General features: G+C 43.6%; 1 protein-coding gene across 1 annotated transcript; it reads right to left on the reverse strand.

Annotated features, from left to right (window-relative positions):
- Window positions 1-1,904: 1,904 nt before the first annotated feature.
- HELT (helt bHLH transcription factor) lies at window positions 1,905-5,007 on the reverse strand. The gene is made up of 4 exons (XM_048509804.1): window positions 4,916-5,007; window positions 4,400-4,504; window positions 4,005-4,101; window positions 1,905-2,739 (listed from the first exon to the last, which is right to left on the reverse strand). The coding sequence occupies exons 1-4, from the start codon at window positions 4,940-4,942 to the stop codon at window positions 2,252-2,254; spliced, it is 717 nt and encodes a 238-aa protein (XP_048365761.1). The 5' UTR covers window positions 4,943-5,007; the 3' UTR covers window positions 1,905-2,251.
- Window positions 5,008-21,532: the final 16,525 nt, after the last annotated feature.

A 21,532-nucleotide genomic window follows, 5' to 3' on the forward strand; every position in this document is an offset into this window, starting at 1 on the left:
AGTCCCTAAGAATTTTATCTTGGTTAGGAGCCAAAATGATTACAGGCAAAAATATGTCTTCCATTGAATCCAGTTGGTTGTCAACTGAATATAATGATGACTTCTAACACCTGGCATAACAGTATTAAATAATTTTTAACAATGAACATTTTGAATCAACAAAGTAAGCCAGATCTGAAACTAAGAAAATTTGTCCACACATCTCTACTCAAGATAGAATTAACACGTTAGGGATGCAGGAGTCACAAGCTGTTGGCTCACTCACAGTTGGAACAAGATCACTTGGTCCCACTTGTATGAACTGGCACCACAGTGTGGGGACTGCACTCAACAGCTGCTGTGATTTAAACAATGGTGGCTACCCTTTTCCCAGTTGTTGCCATAAGGCAGAACATGACCGTGGCATATCTTCCTTTCTCATTAAAGCATTGGTGATTACAAATGCTACCTCCATAGGGCCAGAGCAAGAGTTGACCAGCAGTCCCAAGCATTCACATATTTTATTGTGTGGAGGTCAACAAGCACGTGATCTGGCCACAGTAAACCACAGGCGGAGCTCTGTGATGATCCATCCAACCCTTGACACGCAAATTATAAAACATCCATGTCTCTTCAGATTGATTAGCTTGAGATTTCCACCTAAGGAAATGTGGCAGTAAAAAAAGAAGACGTTAGGATTTATACTCCCTTTCTCTCAATGGGGCTTACAAACTCCTTCCCTTCCTATTCCCACAACAGACACCTTGTGAGGTAGGTGGGGCTGAGAGAGTTCTGAATGAACGGTGACTGGCTCAAAATCATCCAGCAGGTTTCATATGCAGGAGTGGGGAAACAAATCCAGTTCACCAAATAAGAGTCAGTCGCTCAGCTGAAGTGGGGAATCAAACCAAAGTTCTACCTGTTCTTAACCACTACAACATGCTGCCTCTTGGACCCAGTTTGCAACCACAAAAGGCACCAAACAGATGCAAGAGCTTCAGGCTTTCCTGTCTTGCACTAAAGAGCACATTTTGGGCTTTCCTGTCTTGTATCAAACTGCACATTTTGTACAACAGGGTTTCTCTTAAGTCAGTGGCAAAACTCCAAGGCGTGCTAATAGAGCAAAACTTCAGCCTCATCCATTATGGCACAGCCGTCTCCCACATCTGGTTACACGTTTTCATTCCATTTAGCATTTGTTTCCTCTTCTTAAAAATTAATGTAATATCCAGTTAAATCCACAAATTCAAACCAAATCAGGAATGAAGGATAAGTTGTCCCATCCTTGATTAAGTTTTTAGCACCATCAATATATTATTTATTAGATTATGTATTTATATTAATATTTTATTTGGCATTTTGTATAATTTTACAGCTATGTTGTAAGCCACTCCAAGCCTGCTTCAGTAAGAGAGAATAGGGTATTAAATCAAATAATAACAATAAAGATATCTTACACCGCTTTCTTGTCTTTTAAAGTCTACTGTTTCTTTAACTTCAAGGTCTAACACTGCTTTATTCTATAAATATTCCATGTGTGGAGTAACTATTGCTTCCCACTTCGAAGAGTTATTTGTTTAGCTGCTGCCAAGGCTTGTAATAAGATTCAGAGTCTTTATTCTTCTGAGAGGTTCCAGGAAGAAAAAATTATAGTAAGTGGATTAAGTTTCAATAAACATTATAGTGTAAAATTAATTTGTCTTAGTTGCTAACCAACACGCCATAGTAAGTGGACATACTCATAACACACGCCCAATTAATTCTTAGCTAATAAAATTTTATTCAATTTATATCCTGCCACCCCCCCAGCAAAACTTAACAGAAAACAGGCAAGATGGGCATATTGCATTTATTTGTGCCAACACAAGTAAACATCTGGAAGAACAAGGCAGCAGGACACTGAATAAATAAAAACAGCAAACATATTTTAGTCTGGCCACAATTTGACCTTTGACCAGTGGTTCATTTTTATTTCACTCCATTTATTCCACCATTATTTTCATATCTATCTACATTTGTTGGCAGGATCCTAAGGTTCAGGCTAGTTTGCTCTTAAGATCATATAAATATGCAGTGTACCAGTGAGGTTAGCACCACCTGGCTTTGTAAGGTCATCTGTGCCTTTAAGACCGACGTGGCTGGAAGAGTTTTGGTGATATGGTTCCTTTTGTCACTATAGCATTCAGAAGACAAGATCCATATACTTCTCTGTGCAGCTGTTAAAGGCACAGGGACCCTCTTTGGATAATGAGTTGACAATCCCAGATGCAGGCTATAGCATAGATGGATGCTGGCTGGCAGGCAGGGTGAATGCATTAGGGTGGGAATGGCCAATCAAGTTGAGGTAGTGGCGGTCCAGACCTTGTACTGATGACAGGAAAGTGCTGCGCTGCTGCCCAGGGCTAGAAAGCGGCATAGCAGTATTAGGAAGATAAGGAATAGGGGGGGTTCTTGCAGAGCTGTGCCACGTGATGGGCCCTTGTCCAGAGCCCTGCTGGAAAACGGAGTCATTGGGGCTGTGACCCAGGCAGTCTAGTGCTGGCGGAAGTGGGTAGGAGAAGTCTGGGTCCGGGAGAGATCCCAGGGAGGTAAAGATGGGCTCAGTAGCAACATGAGCTTTGGACTGCAAGAAAGCCAGTATCCGTGCATACTTGGTATCTTTGGTCTCCATTCGTTCGACTGTGGTCAGGTAGTGAACGAGATTCTTCATGCATTCATGGTAGCCATAGTGAAAGTAGTTGGCAAATTCAGCTAATAGCTCTGAAGTAAGAAAAGAAAAAGTCAGTCTCCCATTTGGCAACAGCAATCTACTTTGAGCCAAGCAACTAAATGGAAGGCAAATTATTTAACTGGGAGAAGTAATCATGTTAGTCTGGTAAAGCAAATGTAGCATTTGGGTACTTTAAAGCTTAACAGGTTTGTTGTGGCTTATGCTTTTGTGAACGAGAATATACTTCAACAGATGTAAGGAATGTTATCCTTGGTTGGCAAACATACATATCCACTGATTTAGAGAAAAAAAATGTAAACAGTAGGATCACCAGGACATGAAAGGAAAGGTAGTTTCAGCAGGTGGTTGTTCCAGTCTGCAGAAGAGTCCAGTAGGACCTTGGAGACCAGTAAGATTTTTTGATAGTCATATGTTCCTTCATCCTACTTATATCTGATGAAGAGAGTGTTTACTCTCAAAAGATCATGCCCCCCCCCCTCCAATTTTGTTGATCTCTAAGGAGCTATTGGCCATGAAATGTGAGGCTTTATGACTTTTCTATGCAGGCTCAACTGTAACCATGCTAAGAAAAGGCAGGCCATTCATTAACAATCACTGTTCTAAAAAGATAATTACAGTGTAATTAATTAGTGTCAGCCCCATTAAATAGATCATCGGAGCAGACCTGTTTCAATTTGTCTATTCTGTTTAAAACAATCTTTGCGGCAACAAAGGAACCCAGCTACCCTCTGGAACAGTTCTCTTTCCAGATAATATCCAAACTGGGAAGAGCCTCAAGTCCTGATTAAGAACAAACTGAATACAGCAGACGTTTTTGATAACTGTGTGTGTGTGTATTGTGAGTGTATGCATCAGTGTCAGATCAAGCATCTGAGGAAGAGGATTCTAGTGCCATAATGAACTGGTTTCCAACATTCAGTATTTGACTGTTTATCTCCATAAGCCTTGTTGGATCACACTAAAGAACCATTTAGTTCAGTGTTCTGTTGCCAGCAGTAGCCAGCTATCTCCGGTGGTTTGTTCACTAGCCAGGAGAGCAATTGCTCCTAACCAGGGAGGTTTCCTTTCCTTTGGCTTGCAATGGTTGATATTCATTAACAGGCAGATTCCCTATCCCCCTCTCCCCAACGCCTAGCCAGGGAACTCCCATTCCTCTCTAGATCAAGGTGAAAATTAGAGCCACCCATGAAAGTTCAAGCCACCCTGTTCCTTTCCCAGCAGTCAAAAGGAGAGTTTTCTCTCTGCATTTGCATGCCCAGTGCTGAAAACGCACAACCGGGAATGACGCGCCTACCCTTTTCTCTCCCACGAGGGAAATCTGCAGAATGAAGGGCTCTCAGGTACTGGACGGTCATTTCGAGGATCTCCGCCTTCTCCAGCTTGCCGGAACTCTGGAAAACATACATTGACAGATGTGAGGAACCTTTCCCTTGGACGGAGGGACGAAGGTTTCCTATGGATCCAGTGTGAGTGACGAGGGCATTGCGGGGAACAGGGCAGATCGATGTCCGTTTGTTTCCTCTTGTACCTCATGCACCGGTCGCCAACTGCGATCATCATGATCCCACCTCCGGATTCCCCTACCCCGCACATGGAAAGCCTAGAAGCAGCTTTCCTGCGATCATGGTTGCCCTCCTGCACCCAGATGACAAAGCGCAGAGGTGACGTTTCCTAAGCGGGTCCACCTACCTGTTTCGCCAAAGCCATGGGTACGGTCTTGCCAAGTTCATTCAGGCACCGGTTGATCCGATCCCGCCTCCTTTTTTCGATCACTTTGTGGGAAACCGGGATCCTCTGGAAAACACATACAGCAGAAAATAGGCAATGATGCCAGGGTGGAAAGGAACACGGCACCAAAACGCAAAATGCCCCGGGGCCCTTATTTGCTCGTTAATTCACCTATGACTTTCCCAGGCACCTGCCCTTTTGCCAACCCCCGACGGGCAGTCTCCCAGCGGTCTGTTCTACAAGAAGCCAGGGATGCTGCAGTTCCCAGGATCCTAGTCCATCCCTGTTGGCACGGGGGGGGGGGGGTGTGCCTCCCCAAACTCTCTGCAGGGTTCAAGGAGCTGTCCATGAAAGCCCTTCGCTGCCCATCTGGGGCGCCTCTTCAGCGGTGTCAAGGGCTGGCTGATGCCTCCCCAGGACCCAGGCGCTCGGGAGGCTGCGCCCGGCCGCGACGCGCAAGGCAAATCCCCAACTTACTTTCCGCTCCTTCAGTTTAGAGGCCATCCTGGCGGGCGGAGCAGAAGGCACCCACCGTCCCTCCTCCAGCGGCCCAGCTAGATTGCAGAGACCTGACTCGCACGGGCGGTTTATAAAGCCATGATTGCTGAGGGCAAGGCAAGGGTGGGGTGGGGGGTGGGGGGTGCCTGTGGATATTCAGGGCCTGGCTGAATCCATAGGATTAGGGAAAGCAGTATGAAGGGGCGGGGGAGGCATGCATTAAAGATCAGTTTTGGAAAATGTGTGTATGTTTGGGGGTCTCTCAGGAAAGGGGGTGGGTGGGGGCTGGAATAGCTTTGTCACTCCACGTGGCCCTTCAAAGGACACGTGATTCCCCCACCCCAGCATTTGCATGGCAACAGGCCGCGCAGAGCCCGAGAGGCGAGCGCAGTGGCGCGCAGGCCGCCTGCGAGCACACAGGCCTCCCTTCTTTCAGGCCCAAAACGCCTGGCCGGGCTCTCTCACACGACCGCCTGTTTACAAATCCCAGGGCCCCCCCGTCCCCCTTCCCTGCCCAAGCAATGACTGCATTTTAAAGCCTGTCCAGAGTCATTAAAGTAATTAAGTAAGCCCTTAATAGGCTGTTCCGCCCAGTTCAAGGAAGAGCCCTTGGAGACGGAGTGGGCCCGTTTGTTCTCCGGCTTTTCTCACACGACTTGGTGACACGTCCATCTTTATGAGAGGTGGCAGCGAGGCTTTTTTGTTTCTCCCGCTTTATGTGGCGGGGACACCCCAGCAGGTGTGGGGACTAGAGGCTGGCACGAGATTCCCCCCCCCCCGCCACCACCACCCTTTAAAATTTCTCTCCTCCCCTCAGCAGACCCAGGGAGGTTCTCTGAACCCTTTGGCACACGACAGTCCTTTTTGTGCGGGTGTGTGTCTCGAGGTTGTTATTTTTCCCTCCTCCCCCCCCCTTTGGAGAGGCTCAATTTGTAGCCTATTATCCTATAGGAAAATGTCCCATTGAAAAGGGTGAATGGTTTCATTGGGCCTAAATTTTAATAATGCGGGTCAAAGAAAAGAGGGGGCGAAAGAAAAAGAGGATCGCAGCTGGTCTGAGAGAGCTTTATGCGGTGTCACCTGCGAGAAGAGGCGCCTACAGGCTCCCTATTCATTTGCCTAATTTTGGTCAATTTAACAAACTTCAGGAGAAATTATTGTGGCATTGTGAGGGAGGGCAAAGCCTTCTGATCGAATTAACAGCATGTTTTGATCCGGTAAATGTCATTAGAAAGAAAGAAACAATCGCGTTTTAAAAGGGGGCTGGGAGTGAAATGCGCCAAGTGGAGACGCCAAAGCGCAACGCTCACAAAGGGAGCAAGTAACTGCCACAGGGAACTTTTGTACACGCACATTGCTGAAGTTTTTACACAAAAAGGCATTATTTCATACTTGAATACGTCTAATCCAACAATTGTCTATTTTCTGCAAACATATTTTCACAGCATTGTTAAACTTTCTTTCCTAGGGCCCCTGTTCTGGCAGCCGCGCTTCTCGCCTCAAGAGCGCAAAGGGATTCTCTTTTCGGGGGGGCAACAAAGTTGTCCCGCGGGGGGGTTGAGGGGGAACCGAGGAGCCGGGGGAAGTTGCTGGCTATGCATTCAAAGGCCTGAGGAGACAAATATCGAAAACACAGCCACAGGAACGTTAGGAAATTAGCTTTAAAAGGGGGGAAGAGGAGGGCTCCTTGCCTCTCCAAAGCTTCGGAGCGCATTTCGGTGGCTCTTGCAAGTTGACTTGGCACCTCCTTAAGTTGGGGCAGGGGGACCTCCCCCGCCCCCAAACCAGCCTAAATTACACGTGGCCGAACTGAATCGCAAATGTACGTTGGAATGTGACACTGCTTTGCACGTTTGTAGGGGGGATATCCCGTGGATTTTGGAGATGCGTGCCAGCGTATCCAAAACGTTGATACTTCTCTCTTGGAAACGGTGCCTGCTGTGGAGAAATATTAGGGCCGTCCTAGTGATTTCAGCATCATAGTTTCAGGGGCACTTTTCGCGAACATTCTTACTCACTTTATAAAGTACACATTTCCCCAAATTTAATTATGATTATTTTAATTATATGTTGCAAATGACACTATTTAAGCGTTGCTTCGCTTTTGGTTACTTTTTTTTACTGAAGGGAGTGCAAACGCGGGTTCCTATCTCGTGGCGGTACTTTTTTTAAAAAAAAAATTGGCCTCTTGATGTTTTATCTGCGTTCTGTTTTGTCTGCAACCCGATGGGTAACTAAACAACTCCATACAATGTTCTAAAACACACACACACACACACACACACAACACTGCGTGCCTTGCATAGTTCAGCCAGGGGACGCTCCGGAGGGCTGTCCTGCTTGCCAGAGGTACTCTTTCAGACTGCTTGTAGGTTTCAGTATATTCATTCTTGCACAATGGGATTAGAAACTAACCGTTATCATCCAAATTAACTAAACTGTGAATAGTAAATGTGAGAGCTTTATTTTTTCTCTCTCTCCAGCCAGTGGAGATGGAGTTGATCCTCTTACTGTCTGTGTTAACCGCCAGCTGCGGGCACCTGCAAGGAAACTTTTCTTTTAAACCAACTCGCCTTGTTTATTTGCTGCTTTCTCTCGGTCGGAGGATTGTGTCTCGACCAGGACAGGCTGGGATGAGGTGCAGGTTCAGGCTGACAATGAAAGCTCGAAAGGACACATGCAAAGTGGATATGACAGGGCTGATGGGGCCGAGAGTGCTGGAAGCGTTATGGCGTATTAAGAGGAGATGTTTGCTTTTACTTCTGAGTTCTAACGTTGCATCTCTGCTCAGACTAACAATGGAGAGCCAGACAGAAGTTATTAGCTGCTTTAGGAAAGCTCTTGACACTTTCCCTGCGGAGGCTTGCTGAGATATAAGAGCGTTCATCTTTTAACTCTCCAAGACGATGCTCTTTTATTTGTCCCAAGCACGGGTGGGGTGTGCATGGTTATGGTGCAAGGAGATTGGGAGGAGGGATCTCCTCTCTTCCTTTCCTTCCAATGGCAAGGATTTCATTTTTTAAAAATCCATTGGAGTCTAATTTACTTGTAGGCATTTTAGAGGGAATATATATGATTATATATATACGATTCTGAAAGTTTTCTTCACTATGGATTGCAAACAAAAACTGTGTTAGAAACAAGGCAGTAAATACAAAAACGACCCCACCCTATCTTTTATATAAAGGTTGTAATCATATGTGATCAAATTAAGCACTACTGAACTCTGTGGTTCTTGAGTAATATACTTAGAATTGAGCACAAGTACAAACATACCCAGTACAAGTACAAACATACTGAAAGTACAAACATACCCAGAGAAACATACCCATAATCTGTGTTATACATTGCGTAGCCATATGTATTACATATGTCATGCAGAAACCCCTGACATTTGAGCATGCAAGAGCCCTCCACTGCCACACAGATGCAAACCTGCAAAGTTGCACTCAAAATCTTCTTCAGAAACTGTGTTATAACATACAAATATATAATATGCACATATTTGCCTTTATACATGCACGGATCCATACGAAAGTGTGCTTTTCCTTCGCTTCCCACGCAGTACTCCCAGTCAGGGATTGCCAGCTCTCTAGGGAAAAAAGTCCCCCCACCCCTACACCTTCACAGAGATAAATGGGATGTTATTTATTACCATGCCAAAAAAACCCCTCAGCTTCCCATTCCAACACATTAATCCTCTGTTTAAAAAAGGCGAGACATATTTTTCCAGACAATCCTACTTCCTTTGGGACTTACTTCTGAGTAGATTTGCTCACAACTGGCCCCATACAGTGCAATCCTAAATAGAGTTACTCCAGTCTAAGCTAATTTATTTCCATTTTGACTGAGGTAAGTCCATTTAGGATTGCTCTCTCACTTTATTTTTAGAGGAAGGGGGACACAGAGGGCTGTTTGCCTAAGCAGAGTTATATACTTTTGAACCCCTTAAATTCAGTGGCTTAGAAGGTAAAACTGCTTAGGGTGGAAATGTTATTCCTTTGGGGGGGGGGATCCAAAATTCTTGGCCTAACTTACCTCACAGGGGTGTTGTGTAGATAAAATGGAGGGAAGGAAAACAATGTAGCCCTGCTGGGGAGAAGGGCTCAGAATAAATGAAGTAAAATGCTTATTTCTAATGGCCTGTTATTTATCAGGTGATGTTATTTACAACAGTTTATTTAGACTAGTATTTCCCAAACTTTTTTCACTCATGTACCCTTTCACAACCTATTTCCATAAAACTGTACCCCCAAATTAGCAAACCCATTACATAATTGTTTTGCAAATGCTCTGGCATATACCCCTGGTGGTACATGTACCCCAGGTTGGTAACCACTGATTTAGACTATTTTGATGGTGCCTTTTCAGAGTCCTACTTGAGGTGGCTTAAAATTAAAAAAAAACAGTATTAAAAACACGTAGGCTCATTCCCGGCCAAGACATTGAAGAATAATGCAATCTTTCAGAACTGCTTTCAGGTATGCTCTTTTAAAGTTAAAAAAGTCTTTTGAATAAGCAAAATCCCAACTCTACGCAAACAGTTGTGAAAGTAGTTTGAAAATGCATTATTTTGCGTGTGCGGAAGGGGCCATAGTTTATAGGCAACATGTACCTCTCCTCTGAAGGTGGGGGCATAGAGAGCAAGTCTTGAGAAACAGATTTTAACTAGCAAGTTGGATGCTATGAGAGGAGACAATCCTTCATGTATCCTGGTTCCAAAGCCTCAGAGATAAGAGCCAGTACTTTGAATTGTGCTTGGAAACAGGTGGGTAAACAGATCTGCGATCTTTCAGCACAAGGGTGATACAATCCCTGTAACAGACTCCAATAGTAGTCTAATTGCCATAATTTGGACCAACTGAAGTTAGTGAACCCTTTTCAAAAGTAGCCCATATAGAGTACGTAACATTATAGTAATCTAACTTGGATGTGATCAGACCATGGATCACTGTGTCCAATCCACACTTTTTGAGGAATAAGTATAGCTGGCAAACCAGCTGGAATTGATTAAAGGTGGTACATTCCACAGAGGTGACCTGAACCTCTAACCATAGGCCAGGATCTGGTCTTATCTACAAGCTATAAACCTGTTCCTTTAAAAAGAGTGCAACACCCTCCCCTCTACAACAGGATGACTGAACAGTTCCCAGGTAGCTTCCTCATTGAGCAACAGCACCTCTGTCTTTTCTGGACTCATCCATCCCATTACCTTCTCCAGTCACCTGTTCAGCACTTTTGAAGACCCACCTGGCTTAGCTGTTAAGGAGATATAGAGCTGGGTGGCACCTCAGTTTAAATCCCCAGATGACCTCTCCCAGCAGTTTCATATAGATGTTAAATATCATGAGGGATAAGATGTAACCCCTCAAGACCACATAGCACAAATGCAACAGGGCTGAGTAGAAGTCCCCCAGCACCATTTTCTGAAGGTCAAGAAGGTCAAATAAGAGCAGAACCACAAAGCATGGTGCTCCCTATTTCCAGTCTCTCCAGAAGGATAATATGGTCAGTGATATCAAAAGCCAGCAGAACCAATAGGTCTATGGTCCCCCAAGTTCCAGCAAAGGTCAAGGCAACCTAGGCTGTTCCATCCCAAAGTCAGAATTGAATCTGGACTGAAATGGATCTAGATAATCTATCTCCTTCAAGACCTCCTCCAAGACCTCAACCCACTCACACCTTACTAAGGTACAGAATACTTACTAAGGTACAGAATACAAGTGCCTACTGAGGCACTTGTTCGGGTCATTGGGGTTCATGGATGACTTCCTCAGGAATGGTGTCACCACTGCCTCTTTTAAAGCAGCCAGAATTACAACTCTATGCAAAGAGGCATTTATTATTACCTCCTGGACCCAGTGAATCAACCCAGCTCAGCATGATATTATTGACCAAGGGGGCAAGGGGCACGACTAGATGTGGAAGGCCACACACTTTGAAGTATCTTGTCTACTTCACCAACTTATACAGTCCATGGAAAATCATGGCGCTGTTTCAATTTTATTCTTATATAGGCCACGGGAAGAAAAATCAATGCATATTTTGTTATTCTACTCTTTCAAAGTATTTTTAAAATGTATTGTCGAAGGCTTTCACAGCCGGATTCAACTGGTTGTGGTGGGTTTTCCGGGGTGTGTGGCCGTGGTCTGGTAGATCTTGTTCCTAATGTTTTACCTGCATCTGTGGCTGGCATCTTCAGATTCAGATGCCAGCCACAGATGCAGGCGAAACGTTAGGAACAAGATCTACCAGACCACGACCATACAGCCTGGAAAACCCATCACCACCAGTATTTTTAAAATGCTCAAGGTTTTTTTTTGACTGGATTATAGCCAGGAAATTACTTTGGGAAAGCACCTCAGTGGGTCTACCCAGAAGTAAGTCCCATGTTATTAATGGAACCATGTTATTAAGAAAGTGTCCTTAGAACTGTAGTCATTGGGAATATCACCGCTACTGAATATATGAAGCTGTCTTATACTAAATCAGAAGATTTGACAACTGGGGTTACCAACAGGTTTTGTCCCTTTAACAGAGGCATAATATGTAGAAATATGGTTTGAGCTTTTCATGGCATAGAGTCAGTTGAAGCCTTCCATATAGCATGGAGGAAAATAACATCAACTGGTAACTAAAATCAAATTAACCCTCTCTCAAAGGGGAAGGACCAGTGGAGGGATCCAAAAATTTTAATAACAGGTTCTGATGGTGGTGGGATTCAAACAGTGGCACTGCCGCACACACGCACTTCCAGTCCCTATTGGGCAGGGAGGTTGCTTTAGTAACCCCTTCTTGGCACTCAGAAAAAAATTAGTAACCACTTCTAGAAAAGTGGTGAGAATTGGTTGGATCCCACCTCTGGGAAGGACAGCTTTCTTTCCTCCAGGAAGCTAGTTACCTCAGATCCATAACCTTCTCTCAACTGGCATGATAACCTCCAGATTTAAAAAAACCTGAAAAGTGAGTATGTGATTGATACTTCTGTAACAAGTTTTACAAAATTATGTTGGAGGATGATTAACTAAGCGTTGGTTTAAGAGTAAAGGATGGAATGCCTCTGTATTAATGTTGCTAACAGTCTGGAGAAAAGATTACCTATCCAGAGGCTTAATAGGATGTTATGTACCACATGGTGTTATTTAACTCCATTCAAGCTTCACATGGAAAACAGCATCTAGGGCAAGCATTGAAAACCCCTCTCTTCCCCACGCCCCTCACCTGCAACCTCGCTGGATCTAGTGTTCAACTGAATGACCCACCGAAGTTCATGCAGACTTTGGAAGCAGAGCCCACAGTTTGATGCTAAACCCAGCCAGGCCAAGCCCAGCATTCAACTGTGGGCTGTGCCTTCAAAGTCCACATAGACTTCAGAGGCAGTGTGCACAGTTCAATGGTAGACCCGACCAGGCCAAGTCCAGCATTAAATTGCAGGCTCAGCCCGGCCGGGACCAACTTTAAACTGTTGGCTCTGCCTCTAAAGTCCACGTAGCTTTGGAGGTGGAGCTTCTGAGGTTGAGCTCACAGTTTAAAGCTGGACCCAGTGAGATGGAGCCCAGTGTTGAGCCATGCACCTCAACTCAGCACTAGGATGTGAGACTGCTAGCTACTGGAGGCTGGCAAACTTCTGCCAAGTACAAGGTGGTGCGGAGTTCCTGGGGGAAGGGGGCTGGGTGGCCAAATGCAGGGCCCTGGGCATCTTCAAGAGATGCCCAGGGCACACACCCTGCCTGCCTTACCCTAGACATGCCTTTGTTCACATACTCATTTCCATAAGTGTAAGCCTCTATTAAAGGGATAGGAGATTTTTTCCCTACAGGTTGTTGGCCCCTTGACTTTTTGCTACTTTCAGATCACATTTCAAACTGCTTGGTGTTTTGGAGATGAACATTCTTCCTAAACTTTGAAAGTAACTATTTTTTCTTTAAAACAAGACTATTTCTTCACAGCAAGCTAAAAAACCTTGGAAGCAAGCAAGAGGAAGAATTGATAGACACTAAAGGGAAGAACCAAAATATCACATGGGACATGAATGCTAGGGGTTGCAAATGCTAGTGATGGAAGTAATGCTGTTAGCTGCCTATGTAACCTCAGCTTGTGGGTTCTGTGGGGCAGAACTTGGAAGAAGTTTGCAACAACTAATTTTTTAAACAAAATGGCTTACTTTCTTTAACATATGACAATTATCAAACATTAACATTTAACTTAACACTTCAAGCTCCTGTTCAAGTTTCATTCCAAGTCCTTCTAATTACAGACTGATAATGCCAAGTCCATTCTTCCTGCTGGTGGTTGGCTCACGAAGACGCCAGAGGCTGGGTGAACTGGATTCAAGATGTTGAAGGTCCCCAGAAAAACTCTCACCATTTACATACACAAAACCCCTTAAACAAGGTGTTAAGGGTTATAAAATTCAATCAAGGTCCCAGCCTGGTAGCCTTGCTTCCTCCAACCTCATGAGTTCTGTAGTCTTCTGCTTCTTTTCAGACTCCACCCCTTTCTGGGTCATACCATTCTTAGCATATGGGTTACACCTAGATAAGCTATCCCATTTACGGCCTCATCTAAAGTGGGGTAAATCCGTTCATGGGAGCAGAGTGCGGTTGTGCCGGTGGATTTGCCCTTCCTTGAGCACTTGTTCCAAAAGTGGAGCTATTTCGCAGGTGTGTAGTGACTGTGGTCCTCCACAGCACTGGAATGCGACACTGGACACCATGCCAGCATCCCAGGCCCCCCGCTGCTGCTGGTGTAGCGGGGTGGGGGGTGGGGGTAGCCAGGGGAGACCCTGGTCTCTGCTGGCATGACACCAGTGGTCTGGCCCTCAGACGTATCCTGTCAAAAAGGCAGCCTAAGTCCGTTCAGCCCAAATGGGGGCTTCTTGGTGGTGGGGAGGCTTCTTTACCTGTCTTGCAACTGTTATAAGTTATAACAGAGGCGCTCTGCCTTGAAAAGAGCTGGTAACCCTATGGGAGTTAAGCAAGTTTGGGGCCTCTTGTAGGCAGCCAGCTTTCCCCCTCAATTTCATTCAACCCCCTTGCTTGCCATAGCCTCTAACCCAGTTGGCTTTTAGACATAAATGTCCTGTGACCCCAAGGATAGGGTGGTCAAAGGGAATTGTTCCTTTTTTGTAAGCCAAAAAGCTGGCTGGACCCAGTTCTTAATATTGCTGGCAGATCTCCTGAACTTCAACTATGGTTAATAAGTCACACACAGACACACTTTTGTTTCCCTTACACACACCCCCACCCCCACCCTGCACATATATGTGAAATTTCTCTCCACCCTTTCTTTCCTAAACATATCTATGGCAGAATGTCACATTTGCAGAAGTGTAACATGATTGATGGTTAAACATGAGTGGCCAATAAGCCTGGAGAAAACATGTCCTTTCCCTATAATTGAAGCTTAATGTATGAAAATGGGCAGCTGAAACTTTTCATGGTATTGAGGTACATAAATAAGCATCTGTTAAACTGACAGGGCATTTTTTGCTCCTCTAGATACTTGGTAACTTAAGCTGAAAGCAGAGTTTGCAAACTAGCTTCTAACCATCGATGCAAAGTGTGATTTAAGCAAACCACAGGTAGCATTAAAATCTGTGCAGGTGTAGCACTGCAGCATGGCATTTCACTCATGGGAGAAGAATGTAAAGTCTTCCTACCCTCTTCCCCAAAGCAGGAGATCAAGGATGTTCCATATGCACCAGGGCAGTATCAGAGCCACTGGAAGGAATTAAAGGTAGGCCTTGGATGTTTCCTATAGGCCAGACATTCGATACATTATGATTTCCCAAGTGCTGATATTTGGATAGATCTGTCTGATACAAATGTTAAAATGGCTTTCAGTTAAGGGGTGGGGGTGCCAGTGGCGTAGCACCAAATGGGTGGGGGATGCCTTATTTTGCATGTGCCACCCTGCACTCCTTGGCATAAAGGCACTGTACCAATAAGATATATACAAATGAAAACAAAGCATTAACAGGTTTCATTGGGGCTTGTACTGGAGAATTTCCAAACACATATCCCTAAATCAAAGCTATATATTCTTGTCATTGTAAAAACAGTCTCTTAATTAGGTTACATACCCTATATTTTTGTGGGATTACATGCAGTTGCAACAGGAAAACTGCATTTTCTAGGCAGTGAGAGGTAATTGGCAATTATACCTTAAAATCACCAAATTTCCAGAAGAAGTCAACCCAGTCTATTGTGGTGCCTTTAACAACTGCTTAATCTTCAGCAGTCATCAAACAAAGCTATTGTGCTGAAAACTGAAGACCTAGCTACTATTAAAGGCACAGGAGCAGGTAGAAACGTCAAAAGGCCTATCCTAATCATGTGCGTTCATGGGGGTCCTTTTCTATCAATCTTTGCTTCATTTCCAACTAGTTTCTGTAACTGATGCAAATCTAAACCCCTTTGTGGATTCTTGGTCATACTGCCACCTGGTGGTTATTATCCAGCCCTGATTTACCATTTTAGCATCAGACGATTTTGCCTTCCTCATAGTTTCTGACTCTTGAGTGATTGTCAGCACAGTCTACTGACCATACTTGGCATTTGTGAGACTGACCTTGAAGATAATTAGTTAGTGCAAAATGCAACTGTTCATCTGTTGATGGCCTGGGTATTATGCACATCATGTTAAGTAAATTTAAAATAGCATCACAAACTACTTGCTTCCAGGTGTTGGTTTGCAATCCACCTTAGAAAGGTTTGCAGCTTAGTAGTTGAGCTGAAGCATTGTTGGAAAAGATGTTCAATACGTGGCATCTCCAGCTGTGAAATATCATTTTGTGGGAATATCTTTTTCTGCCTGGGACTCTGCAGAGGTGCTGCCTATTACTGAACTATTGTAAGCCCTGGCAAGGTTCGTTCGTTCGTTCGTTCGTTCGTTCGTTCGTTCGTTCTCTCTCTCTCTCTCTCTCTCTTTCTCTCTTTCTTTCACATCACTTTGGAAAAATCTTGTTCTTTTTCTGTTATGACTCCCTATGCCATGGAACAGATGGGGGGCTCTCATTGGGGGATTTCTGCAAATCAGTTCTTTTCTGCATGTTCAAAGTTGTTGTGTTGTATGAATTTGATCTTGGAAGCTAAGCAGGGACAGTTCTTGGAAGGGAGACCTCAAAGGAAGACTCTGCAGAGGAAAGCCATGGCAAACCTCCTCTGCTTCTTAATTGCCTTGAAAGCCCCTTGCTGGGATCACCGTAAGTCAGCTGTAACTTGATGGCACTTTACACATACATAGTTGGAGATTTGCGTCAACTAGGCATATTGTTTTGTGCTCTGATTTTGAATGAAAAAAAATATCTGTTCTATTTGAGGAGAACGAACCACAAATACAAGGCTGCTCTCAGGTTCATATAAGAATGGACAGTAAAACAGGGGCTGTCTGATTTATATGACAGCTTCTAGTAATCTACCCTGGGAGTCTGGCTATTGCCTTCCCCAGCAGCTGCTTCAGTTTTCCATTTTTTAACAGAGCTGTTATGTGTGATCAACATGAGAGAGCTGATGAGGTAGGGTGCAATGAAAAATGGACAGTGTTTTTAGCTGCTGCAGATCAATTCATGCAATAAAATTATAACTTCTGCTGCCACAGATTATTCGCCTTGATACCTGCTTCAGATAAACTGGCAGCTTGGCCAAGTGTTTTTCTCTCCTGGGGAGAAAACAAGAACTGTCCTATCCTGAGAGTTCAACTAAAACATTGCAGGTAGACACATAATTTCAATTTGTTGGTGTTAAAGGCGCAGCAGCCAAACAGAGTGTTGATCAATTGGTAACTTTGCTCCCTAATATAACTCACAGGGCCACAGTCAGTTTGGCTGGGATCCTACTCTGGCAAACAGCATATTGTTTTTGACTCAGCTACTTCTGTGCCATCTTTTTTTGTATGTCTGCTTTTCCGGTGCCAGGAGAAAATAAAATAGTCTGTGAATTGAAATTGGGTGAAAGAGAGCAGACTCCAGCTATGCCTGGTTGCAACATTATGGAAGCACATTTATACACCACTAGCTTATGCAATGTTTGTTCTGAACTGACATTGTGGGAAAGTTTACCCTTGCTTTGGTTTGTTGCTGTATTGGCTTTAAAAATGCACATTTCTGTATTTACCTCTGTGCCATGAAAACTTCCAACTGCTTATTTCCATACATTATGCCACTATTAAAGGGCCCCCCCCCCCCCCATATCGTTTGTTGTCAGCTCTACTCTCAATACTTTTTCTGGCAGGGCTTCATCTTGCTAGAAAAAAAACGGGCAAGTAAAGTTTGGGGCAACTGCATCTCTTTCACCTCCTCTGTGCAAGGAAGTGGAGAGGGGTGTATTCTTGCTTGCTAATGGTATCCTGATGCCTCAGCCCTCTTCTGGAAGTGTTCATTACAAGGAAAGGAAGAATGGCACTTCTGTCTTCAACTCAGTAGTTCAGGCTGCCTCCTCACTTTCTTCACACTGTTAGTGGAATATTCAGTTAAGTGTCTTAAATTCTACTGATGTTAATGGGCTTTAAATAATATAACTGTGCACAGGATTGTTTCCAAGGTAACTAATACATTGTGAGTTAGTCTACTAGAACTTTCAATTGGTTAAAAACCAATTTACAGATGATAATAACAACATGCCAAAATGCGCCACCTATTTTATTATCCTATTCATGAAGACCCAACTATCTTATCCTGCTCTGAAGAAATCAACTGACAGGAGTGTGGTGTGTAAAAATTAGCAGCTGATAATGCATAAGAGTCATCTGCCAACTCCAGCTGGTTGAGTTGCTACCAAAGACATAGGAAAGAAGTGCTGTTAAAATAGTTGTGTGTAGATATGTAAAGTGCTGTCAAGTTGCAGGTGTCAGAAGTGGTTTGCCATCATCTTCCGCTGCATATTCCCTAGTGGACTCCTATCTAAGTACTAACCACAACTGACCCCCTGCTTAGCTCCTGAGATCTGATGAGATCAACCCAGCTTAGGCTATCCAGGTCAGGGAAAACCTTTTTGGCAAGGTATATATTCACTAGTACAGTCTGGAAAATTGCAGAACACAAACATTTACATGAAATTCACACTAAAGTGTCTACAAAGCCCACCAAGAATGTAATAAAACAATTCCGTGATTCCCTTACCTTCTAAATAACATCCCATTGAGTCTCTGTTAAAAGAGCAGGACAAGGACATTTTTATTTCTAGGCAGTTGGTAATAACTTGAGAGAATGAAATGAATCTTAGGCAGTTGGTAATATCTCTAGGCAGTTGGTAATAACTTGAATGAATGAAAAGCTAACCTTCCTGATAACTAAAGACTTGAGAGAATGAAATTAATCTTAAAGTGACACAGATAATAGTTGAGGGAACAATCGTAAACAGGTCTGTGCAGGTCCACCTGTACAATTCAAATGGACTTGCTCCTGGGAAAGTGTTCTTAAGATTTCAGCCTACCATCGTTATCACAACATTAGCCCTTCACGGAAGACAGCCTAGATCAGAATCCTATATTAAAGTTTGACCAATACCTTCTGTAAATAATTGCACAAAGTGCTTGGGTCTAATATTTTTTTCTTACCATTGTTCAGTGATAGCAGAACAATGCCAAAAAAAAAAGTCTTAGGTGTCCAAAGACATATAGATTTGTCTCCTGCTTTAAGAAAAATGGTATGGCTTTTAATGGAAAAACTTGACATTTGGTATTGGCTGCTGCCCCCTTGTGTTTAATAAGTATATCTAATTATTTTCATCACATTGAAATAATCATTTTTTGCTGAATTTAGGGTGTACTTTTTGCTGAGGGCAGAACCTTCTTAAGAATGTGGGCAATAGTTATCTGTCATTCCGTAGGCAGGGCATTGGACAGCTTACAGCTGACACACCCGATTCCAAGCTCACACTCCCCTCCAAGTCATTCCTTAACTGTCAGAATTCTCCAACTGCCATTCTCAGAATTCTATTTGAACTCCCTGTCAATCAAAGGATTCTGTAACTGGAATAATCAAAGGGTTTTATAACCAGAAATGCAAGTGTCCATCACAGTAGAAGTTGTCAAATGAAGGTCTTAGGGACATGGCATATGGTTAAATGTTTCTGACATTACTTATTACATGGTAGCAGATCAGTATCTTTAAATATAGACTATTTGTATTTCATTTTTTGCTGTTTCACAAAGACTTATAATTATTTTCTAAACATACATGAACACAGAGGCTGATTAACCCTTGAAAGCTCCTGGTAGACCATTGCCTGCTGGCTACCGGTAGCTATGGATGACCTTAGCCCAGTAGAGCCAGATCCAGTAGTGTAGGGGCACTTGGCTTAGACCTGCCCACTGAGTTTGCCTGTCGCTACCTCCTGGCTTCTGCATCACTATCACTGAGGTTTGGCCTAAGCAGCTTCTGACTGTCAGCCCAGTGGGACCACTTAATTATCTTGCCCTTGAGCTAGATCAATATCCAAACCCACTCATTCATACAGGCTTGACCACAATAGCTTTAACACTATGGCCAAGAACTGGATGGATCAGACTCATTTTGATGTCTAATTCACTTCCTGTGGATTGCTTTAGCGCCATCAGGAGGACATGGAGACATAAGGTGGGATATAAGAAGCCAGCAGGGAAAGAGGAAGGCCCAAACAAATGTAGGCGCAGAAGAAAAAAAGCAGAAAAGAGGGGGAAAAGAATGTAGACAGAAAGAAAAGGGAAAGTAGAGAAAGAGAAAAAGGTTTTGGATTTAACAAGAAAGGTTATTTCTTCTTTCCCTCCATTATTTTTCCTATAATGGAGAGATGGCAACCATAATGCAGCTGACCAAATAAATCATGCAGGCCTTAAACCTATTCTTTCCTGTTGCTAGCATAGCCTAATAACTCCAAAAAGGTCCCATTGTTCACAATTATACAAAATGTGCAAACTAAACTGTTTTTGAGATCCCGTTGTACCCAAGAGATACCTTAAAAGTTGCCCTCTTCCTGAGAACAATAGGAAAGCCTATGAGAAAGTTCAGGCTCTTTGTCTGAGAAATAGGGCAACTTGAAACATACATGATAAGAGGAACAAGGGTTTTGGGTTCATGTAACGTCAAAGAGTGAAATACTGACATCTTCCAATGGGGATTTTGGACAACCCCAAAGGGCTGTGGGAACAGGGGAAATCTCCACCTTTTGTGTGATTGATTGATGATGTGGGCATTTTGGGGTGTATTCCTTGCTGCCATTTTGATGTAGCTTGTCATTAATACTATAAAAGTGAGAACACACCGCCATTTTAGTGTGGCTCCCCTGATATTGTCTTGCCTGCAGTTGGCTGAATAAAGATCTCTCTGATTTTATTCTGTATCGGCTTGAGCTTCTTTGGGCTTACTTAAGTTAATTCGTTACTCCATTGTAACACAGAGATTAATTGATTCAATAAAGAAAGCCATGGCCTTCGGTTTGCAAAACCTGAGCAAGGCTGTTAACAGTAGGACATTTTGGAGTTCATGAATTCATGAGTCTGCCAGACACCAGAGGCTACTTGATGGCTCTTTCACACAGTAAATTACACCCTTCTGGCATAATTTCATCTGTAGTTCTTAATGAAACGTTGCATTTCCTAATGGAGCAAAGGATAAACAAGCCCATGTTAGACACTTTGCAATATGTCTAGTTTTTATTGGGTAAGCATTTGGTCAAGCTTGTGCCGTGGAAATAAGCTCCTGAATTGCATCTGGATATGCTTGCCCAAGTAGGAAGGCTTCAGGAATTGCAAAACAGCTTTTTGGGAAATCCTCTGCATGCAGTAAGCTGAACAAAGTTTAAACTTGGAAAGATACAAGAACAATTGATCAGTCTTTCTGTAATTTCCAAGAGAAGACTTGGAAAACAACATATTATTTATTAATATTTACATTATTTATACTCAACCTTTCTTACTTGGACTTAAGACACTTTACCCAAAGCGAATCTATCCCATCAACAGGATGGGACGTTCAATTACCAGTGTAATAGCACTATGTTTGTACAAACCACCAAAAGTCTAAAAACAAAAGCACAGCATAAGAATGAACTGGACAATCCGATGAAGATTTACTCCAGTGTAAATTCATTGAAATGAAAAATGGCGTAACTCTCCTAAGGACTGTGCTGTATGCAAAAATTACAAAGCAAAGTAGTTTAAAAAAGGAAGGCTATTTATTATTTTCATTTATAAATCCTGCATTCCTACTGAGACTCAAAGCAGAGTACAAGTATGCTATTAGAAAACCTTTCAGTCAATCAGTTAGCATGTTACAAAATATGGTGAATGAGGGCGAGACACTGCATGAGAATCTGACAGGTGCCTCTCCCTCATTCACCATGAAGGGGCCAGGTGGTTACTGCTTCCTCCTCTGCATGCAATGCTCAAGGGCAGCCCTTTCAGACTGATCAGGCCCAGATGGGGTAGCATCAGCTCACTGGGAAGGGGGAGGTTGTTTTGTGATTACCACAGAAGCAGCTCCATGGTGGGAAAAGTGCTTACAGACCAGGACCTAGGACAGTGGTGGTGAACCTATGGCACGGGTGCCAGAGGTGGCACTCAGAGCCCTCTCTGTGGGCACGCATGCACAGAGTTTGTAATGTGGGGGGGGGCTTG

This window comes from Sphaerodactylus townsendi, linkage group LG10 (genome assembly GCF_021028975.2).
Source record: "Sphaerodactylus townsendi isolate TG3544 linkage group LG10, MPM_Stown_v2.3, whole genome shotgun sequence".
Classification (NCBI taxonomy): domain Eukaryota; kingdom Metazoa; phylum Chordata; class Lepidosauria; order Squamata; family Sphaerodactylidae; genus Sphaerodactylus; species Sphaerodactylus townsendi.

Coding starts and splice junctions, on each gene's coding strand:
- HELT (XM_048509804.1), bottom strand. CDS start 4,942: ATGGCCTCTAAACTGAAGGAGCGGAAA. Junction 4,505..4,915: donor CTAAACTGAAGGAGCGGAAA/GTAAGTTGGGGA, acceptor TGTGTTTTCCAG/AGGATCCCGGTTTCCCACAA. Junction 2,740..4,004: donor CCCTCGTGGGAGAGAAAAGG/GTAGGCGCGTCA, acceptor TTCTTACTTCAG/AGCTATTAGCTGAATTTGCC.